The sequence below is a fragment of the Hippoglossus hippoglossus genome, chromosome 11 (assembly GCF_009819705.1).
Source record: "Hippoglossus hippoglossus isolate fHipHip1 chromosome 11, fHipHip1.pri, whole genome shotgun sequence".
In the NCBI taxonomy this organism is placed as follows: Eukaryota; Metazoa; Chordata; class Actinopteri; order Pleuronectiformes; family Pleuronectidae; genus Hippoglossus; species Hippoglossus hippoglossus.
Window position 1 is genome coordinate 15057600 of NC_047161.1, and position 12167 is coordinate 15069766.

The window sequence follows — 12167 nt, forward strand, 5'->3', positions numbered from 1 at the left end:
GGTTATTTAAAAGGCTTTGTGAGAATTACGAGGGATTCAACGCTCCCCTGCTTCAGTCGGGATCATGACACATGACCTCACTTAACCCTTAAAACAACAGCTTTCGAGTACTGGAGATAATGGACGCTAAACCTACAGACTGTGTGACAGGCAACATCAAGGGTGTTCGTGATGAAACGGCAGCGAGTGTTTCCCACACAGAAATCATGATGATGGTGGTAGGCGACCATAACACATGACCACGCAATGATGATGTACAGTAGTTGAAGTCCAGATCAAATATTTATTCTGGGATGACAGCACCACCTTTGGGCACCGTGTCACAATTTGAAATCGCTGCACCATTTGAATATTAAATAATTTAATAATTAATGACTAACAGCTCCTCTATTATATTACAGTGTAGTGGAGTATAGTTGTGTTCTTTACCTTTGTTACTGGCATTTCCTTCGACTTTGTCTCAAACAGGTGTTCCAGTTTTGCCGTGTCCAACTTCACTGCTTCCAGTTTTGACCAGAACGAGTCGCCACTTCTCTTATAATCTCTGTACTGGGAGTCTGTCGGACGCACCTGTTCACAAACATTAAGCAGAGACATGTATGAGACTCCCATTTCCCACAATAAAATAGGTAAACGAGAAACAAGGAATCACAAATAACAGCAGCAAAGGGAACACGGTGAGTGAGTCATAGACTTTGATGGCCCCTTAATCTTAACAGGCTAATAGAAACATGTGTCTTTAATGAACTCTTCATGTTGACCTGCAGGATCATCTGCCCAACCAAGAAAATTGGTTAAATACTGACAGACCTAAATTACTTGATTCCTCCAGGTGTAGAGAACCTGAATGTCTGCATGCCTTGCTCACCATAGTTTAATGGTTGTTAAAGTGAAATCGTTTGCTGTAATTTCCTATCACTAGTGAAGTGCCCGTTCTAAACCTGACTGTTTGGAATGGGCTGTTAGCTTGATCGTGCTCCAGAGACACTTCAGAAATATTCCCTGCCATTAGTGAGTCCTCCTCAAGCAGTTCTACAATATACTGTTGGTTTATATTTTTGGCGTCTGAACGTTGTGTGCTGAGCTTTTTACAAACAGTCTACGGTGCAGAGTGAAGTTAGAAAACTTGGTGTACATCCTACCTGGTTTATCTGCAATGACAATGTTGTGTGTTTTTATAAAATGAAACCGAATTTGCTTGATCTCTGTTCACGTGTGTGGTTTAATCACAAGTTTGAAGGATTTACTGAATTGCTGTTGTTTTTTCATACACTGCATGTCGGCTATTTCAGAGGTCTGTCAGGCAATCAACACAAGCTTCAGACCCAATTCACAACTTTTCAAATTAAAAACTCTGTAATTCAGCTCGATATACAGTATTGCAGCAACGAAACAAGACATTGTGCTTTCGCTTTGTAGAGAAATTGATAAAGAGGAAATGATTCTATGAATGCTGTTGCCATGACGGAGATCAGCACTTGCGACTCCAGTGAATGTCATTATGTAATTTAAGCAGTTCTGTGAAACCTGAACTCGAGTTGTCATCTTCTGCATAATGTATGTGTAATTTTCTCATTTTTCTGAAAAGCCTTAGTTTAGCTGGTTATTGAAAATGCTGTTGGCGTCTTGACTCACCTCGCTCCAGAAGAGCCTGATTGTCTTTTTCTTCTTGTTAAACAGAGGCGGCTCTGGGGGTGGAGGCACCGGGATTGTGGAACTAAAGGAAGGAGGAGGTGGAGGCCTCATAATCCCAAACAAGGGAGGAGGTGGGGGGCAGCGACCCATCATGGGTGGAGGTGGAGGGAAGCAGGGCGGAGGAGGAGGCGGGGGCGGGAGGTCGCCACATCCGCCCATCAAAACGGCGTCCAGGATGTCCTTGTCATCATCCTCCGTTAGGTCCGTGAAGTTGATGTCCCCGATGCGCAGCTCTCGAGGGCTGGCCAGGAGCTGGTCCCAGATTGTGTCTGATTCCTTCTTGGGTGGAGGAGGAGGGGGCTCGTTGGCGGTAGCGTCAAGGTTAGGGGGGGCTGCTCCCAGGTCCTTAATCAAGTTTCCGAATCGCTCAGCGAACTGACGGATGCTGCCCTGGTTCTCTGACTTGTCAGCACTGTTGTTGCCCTCCTCATCATTGCCCAGCTGCTCCTCAGTGTCCTCCTGGGTTTCTTTGTCCTCCCCCTCTCCTCTCTCTTTCTCCTTCTCTTTCTCCTCCTCTTCCTCCTCCTCATCACTGGGCTTCTTGTTCTGGGAGTACAGCATGTCCAGCATGAAGAGTTTGCTGTTGAGGAGTTTGCTGCACTGCTCGTTCACCTCTCCCTCCTTAAAGCCTGAGAATGAGAGGGAAAGAGAGATGTTAAAAGATGTAGAACTTTACCATTGTAACATTTAAAATACAATAAGAAGAATCATTTAACCAAGAGTCATGTATTTTACTCTTCGTTTATTATCCAATATTAAGGCTGTAATAGGTCCTGTGTATGTTTCCTTATGTAGTTTGACTTATTTTATACGTACTGTGCACTTTTTACGTTCTCTCAAAACCATGCAATATGCTCTCATCTGTAATAGAATCAATGAAATCTGAAAATATAGGAGGCACAGATAAGATCCACTTGATCTGCATCAGCATCGATAGTGAGCAGGTAACCTTTACATTCAGTTTCTAAGTAAATGGCCCCGCTCAGACCTGTTTTAACATCCATCCTGAGAGATCCGATCACAAGTGGATAGTGCTAAGTACGTGCGTCCTGAGTGTGTCTCCTGTAACCACTTGTGATCGGACTCTTCCCTGCTCTATATGCAAATAATCACGTACATTATTTGTGTTCACAAAGACCAAACACTGTTGTATTAACACAGTCTGAGTTTACAGATATGAGAGAGATGGAGAGTGAGTAGAGTCAAAAGGGACTGAATAAATTGAATCAAGCAGCTATCAAGAATCTTTTATTACCAATTTAAGAAAAGTATCAATCATTATGAGTTGGTCAGTGTTAATGTTGTGGCTACAAACCAAATCGATGTATGGACACTGAGAAGCTCATGACGCATTTACGTTCACACAGGGAAAATAATGTGGCCACGTGAGTCCAAGACCACCTCCAATGTGCTCTGAGTGATTGGATCTCAGGACACATTTGGTAACATTAAGACCTGAATTTATCACTGACCAGAGTTTAAGCGATCAGTCATGGCAGGCTGAAGAACCTGGCTTTGTGGATCCTTTCATAAAAATTATCTCTGAGTTCGTTGCATGAGGTAAACATTTGTAATTTGAGGAATAACTGCACTGGCATCGGATTAAAACTCTCAAGTAGTTGTAAATAAGTTGTAAATATAACTCAAAGGTTCCTCCAATTGGAAACTAACTTGAATCAAATGCTTTGCAGTAAAAAAAACTACCCACCATCCTCAGCGCTCCCCCTCTCCTCTCTCTCCAAGGTGCTGCTGGCAGAGGAGATGCTGGAGGCCGAGCAGTTGTCCTTCTCATTTACTTCTTCATTCTGCCGTTCCTTGTCGCTCAGGATGCCGCTGTCCTCCTCCACCTCCTCTCTCTCCTTCTCCGGTTCCTGCTCGTACTCGTCGACTGTCTCCTCTTTCTCTGCCGGCGTTTCTTCCCGCACTTCTTCTTCTTCCCCCTCCTCTTCTTCCCCCTCCTCTTCTTTCTGCTCTTCCTCCTCCTCAGCGGCGGCCTCTGCTTCTTGTCCCCCCGTTTCTACACTGGCACCGGAGTCATCCGCCTCTCCTGTGATAAAAAGTGTGTGTTACTTACAGTCCTCTTTAAGACCGTGATTTACTATCTTTATCTCTTCAATTGATAACGTGATCCCTTCAATCACACAGAAGCTTCTGTACGACTGCAATGAAATACTGTTTGAAACATGTGACATGGCTGCCTTTGATTTTAAAGGTCCCACTGTTTGCACATGGGAAACCCCTGTATCAACATGAAAAACAAAAACACACCCATACACCAATGCAAAAAAATGTGGCGGCTACACAAAGCCGGGTTGTCACAGGACCAGGATATGAACAGGAAATGAAGAATTAAGTTCCTGTTTACGTCAAAACACACTCACGTACGTGGTGCACACACGTAACTCAACAGCACAGTCTGTGCAGTGATGAAGGCGGGGTTAGAATAACACGCCGCTCTGAGGCCTCATACACTCACCTACAGTACCTCAGCTCACGGCTGTGCATGGACGCCGACACAAGGCTGTTTTCTTACACAAGATGTTTTGGCATCACACTTTTCAAAAAGCCCTTTCAAAAACCCACCTGACCCTTTCACCCTTCGTCCTCTTTCTGTGTTTCTTTCTCGTTCTGCTCTCCTGCAATATTTTCCACAATCGGTCTCTCCGCTCGCTCTTTTGCTCACACCTGCATGGTCATTTAAACAGCAGGCTAGCAGAGCTGAAACAATTTGAGGTTAAGAATGATTGCTTTGGGGGCACATTGTTGGGAATTGATCTAGTGACCCTCTGGTTTTAATTATAAGTTTCAGCTGGTAGAATCCAAAGTCATATAAGGTGTCTTTACCGCACAATACAACATTTAAGTTATAATCCTCAAGATTTTCCTGAAGCCAAACCCACGGTTTTGAAGCTACTTTGAGGCAACATATTTTTAGCAACAGCCATCAAATGCACTGTGTATACATTCAGTCATTACTTCTCTATATATAGTTATTTTCACTGTTAGTGGCAGAGTCAACCATTCCCACGTTGGACTTCACACACAATAGGGACTCATAGGAGAACATGCATGTAATCCAGCTTTAGCACTGACAGTGATCGTATATCAATAATACATCAGACGTGGTCGCATGTGACCACAGATCAGTGTTAAATATGAGCTTTTCGATGAGGAGTTGCAGGCAGCGTGCTGCATACCTTCATCTCCTCAGCATGACTCCAGTTATGTGCCCCTGCTGTTGTCTATTACTGACGACTAAAAACCACTCGCAGTGTGTGAAGCATGAAATCAGAGTGAACAATTACTGCCTTGTTTATTAAAACTTGACTTTGTTTGGCTGAACTATAAACGAACACACCAGTTGCTGCTCTGTTGTTTCTCCTGGTGCCACCAAATAAACCAGGACTGAAATATTTAAGATAACAACTTCGAAAGTGAGTTGAATTCAATGTTTCTACTCCCATCACTTGTTATAATACCAGCTCGGGAGGTAGAGAGGGTCGTCCACTAACCAGAAGTTTGTGGTTTGAACCCTGGCACCTCCAGTCTGCATTCCGAAGTGTCCTTGGGCAAGATACTGAACCCAAGAGAGCTCTGCGTATAGAAGCGCTGTATGAATGTGTGCGTGAATGTGCTGTGAGTGGTCGATAAGATTGGAAAAGCACTATGCAGTCCATTTACCATAAAGTAATTCACTGTGTAGTACGGGGTAGCGCTACTATAAAAAATAAGAATTTAAAGGTATTAGCGGCTAATACCTTTAAATTCGTATTTATCATAGTAGCGCTGGCAGCACTAGCAGGAGAAGCAAATTTTAACTGGTTAATAACAGCCATATCCGTACTGTGTTAATGGTTAATCTGAGTGTTCTCAGTTGTCCTACCAGTCTCAGATTGCGTATAGGGGATGGAGGGGGTCTCGCCTTCCAGGTCAACCTCTGCGTCCTCTTGGGAGGCAAATGAGGATGGGGTGCTGCTGCGCGATGACGAGGGCCAGGCCTCAGAGGGTGTAAAAGGCAGGTTTAGGTCAGGGCGAGTCCTCGAGACCCGCACGCGCTCCTTTTCAAACTCCTCCGAGGCTAGACGCTCCACATTCTTATACCTAAGACGGAGGGAGAAGCAGTATGAGAATAAAACATGTGAAAATACCAGTCTGAGATGATGCACCATCCGTCTTGCCTGTCACAACTATAGAAACACTAAACCAATACAATTACCAATCTGCCAGTTTACCTGAATGCATCACAAACTTCCAACCTGCTGTATTTACCTTAAAAGCACTCAGACCGTTCCTCAATGTTTTCTCCTCTACAGCTGCCCAACATCTTAACACACTACAATGTAAGTGAACGCCACTTATTTGCTTTACCCCATTAATAGTCCACAAAGCATTCAATACATTCATCACTCATTTCCTGTTGTCTAGAGGTTCACCCTCCTCCCCTCCCCTACCCTCCTCTCCTCTGTAGCCAAACACTCATCAGTCCAAACATGCAACCATCGAGTGTGAGGAAGGAAGAGTGTGAGGGAGGAAAGAAGAATGACAAGACAGAAGAAGGGTGAGAGAGATGGGGAGAAGTTCATGTAAGTTTGGCTGCAGAAAGGCCAAACATCAGAAGTAAATCAGAGTAAACCTGTTCAAGATGTGCCTCCATCATCCTCGTCCTTTTTCATTTCTCTTCCTTTTTCTCTTCTTCCTCCTGTTCTCCCTCTACAAAACGTTACCATTCAACCTGCCGGCCAGAACAGAGTTTTCGGGCACTGAGTCATCTCTCTCTCTCTCTCTCTCTCTCTCTCTCTCTCTCTCTCTGTGTCTTTCTCTAAGCCCTCCTTCTTTCCCACCGTACCATGAATGTGTGGAGCTTCTGTTCAGAGTTCATTAGCATAAGGCCACTTCAGAGGGCTGAAGGAACTGGATACTAATATGTGTGTGTGTTGTTGAAATGGAGCGAGTGAGCCAACTGTGTATTGTGCACTTGAACTTGGAGCACAACCTTCGATGTGCTGTATGTCCTTACACCCTGAATAAATAAGTTGTGTTAAGTGATTTTTTGAACAAACTTCAGAGGCCAGTCTTGTGCTGTTTATGGATATTTATGTACCTTATATGTCCCATTAGTTTCAATTACTCGAAGTATCAATGCATTATCACATATTAACCTGATATTACCACTGTATAAAACATCTGATGAAAGCAGATGTGGAGTGTAACTAGATTTAGTGAAGTACTGTAGGGCCTTAGTTGAATATATATCCATTTCACTTCATAATAATCATAATTATATTATATACATTGAAATATAATGGTTGTAAAAATCATTGGCATTTTGCACATAATATGTACTATTACTTAAAGCTGGGGTTGGTAATGCAACCAATACGTTCCACCCCATGTTCAACATCTTAGTTTGATCTGATTGAACCAAATCGTCACGGGAAATAAATTGTGTTCTTTGCCTATGTAAAAACCTATTTCACAGGTTTTAATTAATAACAACTATTTGCATCACACTTAGGGGATCGTTTCAGTCCAACCTAAGTTCGTACCAGTCTATGGTCCAAAAGTATAATCAATCATCCAAGACGACAGGTGCCACGCCCCCTAATCTACCGCTATTTGAGCCCTATTTGAGATTTTTTGGAGCCAGTATTGCACTTTTAAGCACTTTTCATACACAGTCTATGGTAAGCACACAGTTAACAGTGGATACAGTTGTCTGATGTGAGGACATCATATTCCATGCAGGCCTTGTGCAGGTGTTACTGTGCTTATTTATTTTAGCTTTATTGTATCGGTTGAACTTAAATTGAGGGTGAAAGTTGTCTGAGCCAACAGAAGAAGCGATATGAACAGTATGCACAGTGTTGAGTGTTGATAGAAGAAAAAGAAGCAAACGTAGGAAAGGGAGAAGAATAAGAATAAGAGGAAACAGGAGCTTTACCTCCTCATACTTTAAAATATTGTGATGATCATCATGTTGGTTTTGGCCTTCCTACAGTTATTATCAGTCCAGGCTCAGTCCTAAATCTGATTGTGACCTCACATACCCTCTTCAGTAAATCTCTTTCTTCCTGTGATTCCCATCTGCAGACAAACATAGAGTTATTATATGAAAACTCTTCTCATGTCTGTTTAAGTCGACAAACGCTTGAGTAAAAACTGTGTGTGTGTGTGTGTGTGTGTGTGTGTGTGTGTGTGTGTGTGTGTGTGTGTGTGTGTGTGTGTGTGTGTGTGTGCAGGGTCATTCAGTGTGAGAGCCTGATGAATCCTGGAATCTGATTTTCTTACAGCATGCAGCCAAAGCAATCAGGCCCCTGGCAGAAGGCAGCAGTTAAAATACAGCTCCTTTAGGGAATGACGAAAACAGGCAGACGGAAAAGACAAGATTCAGCTAGGCATAACCCCCCCAAGCCTCTGGCAGCGGAGGGCACCTTTTTAACCTGAAAACATTACACTATTACTGAGCTTCCCAAACAACTGGCTCAAGCATATCCCCCCCCCGGGTTCAGCTGTTCCGAATGTGTGTTGTTTTGATTTAGTGACCACACTTACCTCTCCTCCCGTGCATGTCGGGCCTCTTCCATTTTATCCACATAGTCGCGGCTGAGAGAGACACACAAACAGAATTTAAAAGCATAACAATCAAGATTCAAGATTCAAGATTCAAGAGTTTATTGTCAAATGCACAACAATTACATTAAGCAGTCGCTGGCAATGAAATGCTTGGGTCACAGGCTCTCTTATAGCAATGCTCCGAATAATACAAGCTAAAAAATATTGAATAAAATAATATCAAATGGAATATCAAAAGCATAACAATCGTAGCCTTCCCCTGTCTGTTCTCTGTAGACCTGCCAGTGTAAATACAACAGATTTGCATGTCATGCACATCAAGCATTTAAGGTACTGCTGTAACACGTAATCCTGTAGTATAGAAAGTGGCTTTATGTTTCTCATAAAGCCACTTTCTATACTCTTTTAGTCTCTTTTTTAAATGTATGAAATCCAGATTTTATGTATACTTTTGCATTAATTTGACGCACTATATATATATAACTATTTTTTATTCTTCATATGAAGTCATGCTTGTCCTTTCCTTGATATGTATTGTTATTTGAGTTCTTTTTAACCCTTTACATCATCTTTATTGTAATTAATTATATAGTAATCGATTGCATCTATAATAATATTCACTTTACTAATGCATGTCTCAAACTAATGCATGGTTGCTTTTTTTTGCAGATTGGGAAACTTAGGGAAAGTTTGACATTTTGGAAAATACACTTTATTGTATTCTTGCTGAGAGGACACTCATAACTGCTACAGCCAGCAGTCAGTTAGCTTAGCTTAGCTTGAAGACAGGGGGAAATAACTAGACTGGTTCCATCTAAATTTAAGACAAATCTGAAAACCAGAACCTCTTAAGTTATATAACTTAATTAAGTTAATTAATGTTCAATAAACACATCCTATATATTTATGTGTACACAAACTTGTGGAGAAATAGAAATAATATTTTGCTGGGTTGTTTGTTTCTGGGCTCTTCTCTAGTTGCCTAACAATGTCATGGACGCCAGGACCATCTTTGTAGCCTCAGGGTGGAAATGTATGAATCGGGTACAACCCTAGAAGGCAGGGGAGGTCTCATGAAAGATTATTTTTAATTTGCTTTACTGAAGTTTTATGTTCCTGTGTTTGAGGACCTTCAATCATAGTAGAGACAGTTTGGGCTCTGCTTTTTCAAGTTTGATCATTCTTGTTTTTTATTGGTCTTTTGTGAGTCCTTTGGCTTAATCGAGTTATCATATTACATTTCCATCATTTATTCTATCTTTATGAGATTTATTCGCTCATCTCAAACTGTTTGGGGTCGTTTCAAACACAAAGCCAGCACTGACTCACCTGTGCTTGTTCCGCTCTTCCCGCTCTATCCTCTGCAGCCTCTCCTCTCTCTCCACACGGCGGCGCTCTCGCTCAGAGGCCAGAGACTCCTGGTGTTGTCGATAGGAGGAGGACAGGAGACCTCCCAGAGCAGGTCTGAAGGAGAGAGCAAGAAAATAAATTAGAAAATGTCCAATTACACCAATGTTATTCATGGCTAGGGGATTACGATGATAAAAAAAAATATTTTTCAATGATGTTGCCACATCACTGTTCATCTGTTTTAATCTGCTGTACCAATGTGACGCAATATGAGAAGATAAACAGCTTAATCTGTTTGTGAACACAACATGTGCTCCTGGCCGGTTCAGAGCTTGAATATGTGTAACTATGAATGTAACACATCATAAATCATGTTGTAATGTCTGTGAGGAAATTAAAGCAGCTTCTTCATTAAGGAACCAGAGAGATGAGATCACATTCAGACTGTGTTCACCCTGAGACTGAACACAGATCAGCTCTGTGCATGTTTGTTTATGTAAACACACATGTCTACACACTTGTATGTGAACATGTTTTAGGGATGATTTCATGTACATGTGCAGGCACATGTTGGTCCTCTCACCTGGAGGTGGTGGGCGTACTGGGACTGCTGAGGGAGGAGTAGGACGTGAAACCTCCATTCCTGAGTAAGAGAAGAGGGGAGAAAACGTGTGACAGTGAGCGACCTCTCTCCAGACGTCCATTCACCCGACACCACGCTGACTAGTCAGTGTGAAAACTGGTGCCGAGAGACGAATGCAACACCTTGTTACGTAATGGGGATAAAATGTTGGTGCAACACTAGGGTGACCCTAATTAGTAACTGCTGTGGTGTTTATTCATGTGTGTTTCTGGGAAACTCCAGGCAAGGTGTTTCTCTTCACATCAAGACCACATCTAAAACATATTTATCTTTGACAGCTCATTTAGCAAGCGTTGGCAGGCGGCAACTTCATTTCTTTAAGCTACAGGTATATTACTCAGGAGTCTGGTACCACATGCAAAATAACAAGAGGTGAAATATTAATATGTTGCAAAGGTGTCAAAGAAAGCATTTTTGCATGTATTTTAAGCATCATGGCACCGTATCCCTGTGTATTGGTGACATGTAGGTAATATAAAAAAAAAGTATATCCAGCCTGAGAAATACCCAACTCAACAGTGCAGTACACCTATTAAAGAGGACAGTGAATGGAGAAAATAAGAATGAAAAAATGCCACTTTCTATAAAAAAAATTATAAGAAAGGAAGAAAATACAGATACAGAGGAGAAGAAATCAAGAGACATCTGGACATCAACGCAGTGGCAGAATTAAGAAGAAATAGATATGAAAGTGATAATAAGAAGTGCACAGACAGACTGAAGGTGAGAAGCCGAGCAGTCAAAGAAGTGAAAGGAACTGGTGAGAAGTGAAGGTGATGAATAACACAAGTGGTGCGAAGAGATCCAAGTTGGTGCAGAAACAGAAGTGGAAAGTGAAAAAGTGCAACGTCAAAGAGGTAAGAGAAAGGTTGTCAGTGCTTCTCATGGGACACTGAGCTCTGAACATTGTCCCTCTGACCTGGGAGATGGCGTTTCGGGTGACTCCGCACTGGGTTTGACCGGAGCCGGTGGTGACTGCTCCTCGTCAAGGTCGTAGGAGAAGAGGTGGAAGGGCGAGTGGGGCAGGTAGGGCAGGCGGTCGGGGGAGGGCCGAGAGCTGCCACGCAGCGGTGGGCTGACCTCTTTGGTAGCCGGGACGGTGACGACAGACCTCTTCCTGGCCAGCAGGCTGGACAGAATGGAGGGCTGGGATGGGGGGCTAAGAGGGGCGGAAACGGGAGGAGAGGGGGAGCGGAGGGTGGATGCTTGAGGTGGTTCAATCTGAGTCCTCTTCTCTTCCTCCTTTATACTCCCCTTTCTGGAAGTGATGGTGATGGACTGGACGGTTGTTCTATGAATGATGGATGGAAGATGTCTAGCTGGGCTAGGAAGAGAGGAATAGATTGAGATGATACATGGATGAATGCTTAAATGACTGAGAAGCCCTTTAACAGGATTAAGGGCTGCAGAGTAATGCACTTAAATACCCCTATGTACATTGATCACAAGGAGATCAAACCCACCAGATAAACAACAGACAACAGTGACGCTACATATAGAGCCCAGAGTTACACAAGAAGACTACAGAATTTTTTTTCATTTCCATGTTACCACCATGTCCTAGAATACCTGGGGGTGGTCTGATTAGACACTGTATTAGCCCCCTCCTGCTCATCGGAGTCAGACTCTGTCACTGGACTCTCTTCGTCCTCCTCCTCTATTCCTTCCTCACACTCCTCCTCTCTGTGGAGGCGGTGGGTGGATGGATGAATGGTTGAGTGGAAAATGTAAAGGAAGGATGGAGTGAAAGATGATGCGATACATGAGAATGGCATGCAAGTAGAAACTACCACACTTTTGAAGAGATGGAACAAACGTAATGGAGAGATGGAGGGTTAGATGAGAGGATTGGTGTGTGGAAATAATGTTTTCAACTGCACAATACCAAACCACACAAACATTTGTT

General features: G+C 42.9%; 1 protein-coding gene across 7 annotated transcripts in view; it reads right to left on the reverse strand.

Annotated features, from left to right (window-relative positions):
• fhod3a (formin homology 2 domain containing 3a) overlaps positions 1–12167 on the reverse strand; it is a 57183-nt gene that overhangs the window by 6832 nt on the left and 38184 nt on the right. For 4 of the 7 annotated variants that reach the window (XM_034599757.1, XM_034599754.1, XM_034599755.1 and 1 more), the window contains exons 12-20: positions 11831–11944; positions 11181–11585; positions 10202–10261; positions 9598–9732; positions 8248–8298; positions 5579–5796; positions 3404–3742; positions 1636–2324; positions 430–570 (exon numbers count right to left, since the gene is read on the reverse strand). In XM_034599757.1, the coding sequence (XP_034455648.1) occupies positions 430–570; positions 1636–2324; positions 3404–3742; positions 5579–5796; positions 8248–8298; positions 9598–9732; positions 10202–10261; positions 11181–11585; positions 11831–11944 (2152 nt within the window). The remainder of the gene's footprint in view (positions 1–429; positions 571–1635; positions 2325–3403; positions 3743–5578; positions 5797–8247; positions 8299–9597; positions 9733–10201; positions 10262–11180; positions 11586–11830; positions 11945–12167) is intronic. The other 3 variants (XM_034599758.1, XM_034599759.1, XM_034599760.1) reach the window with 3 other exon arrangements.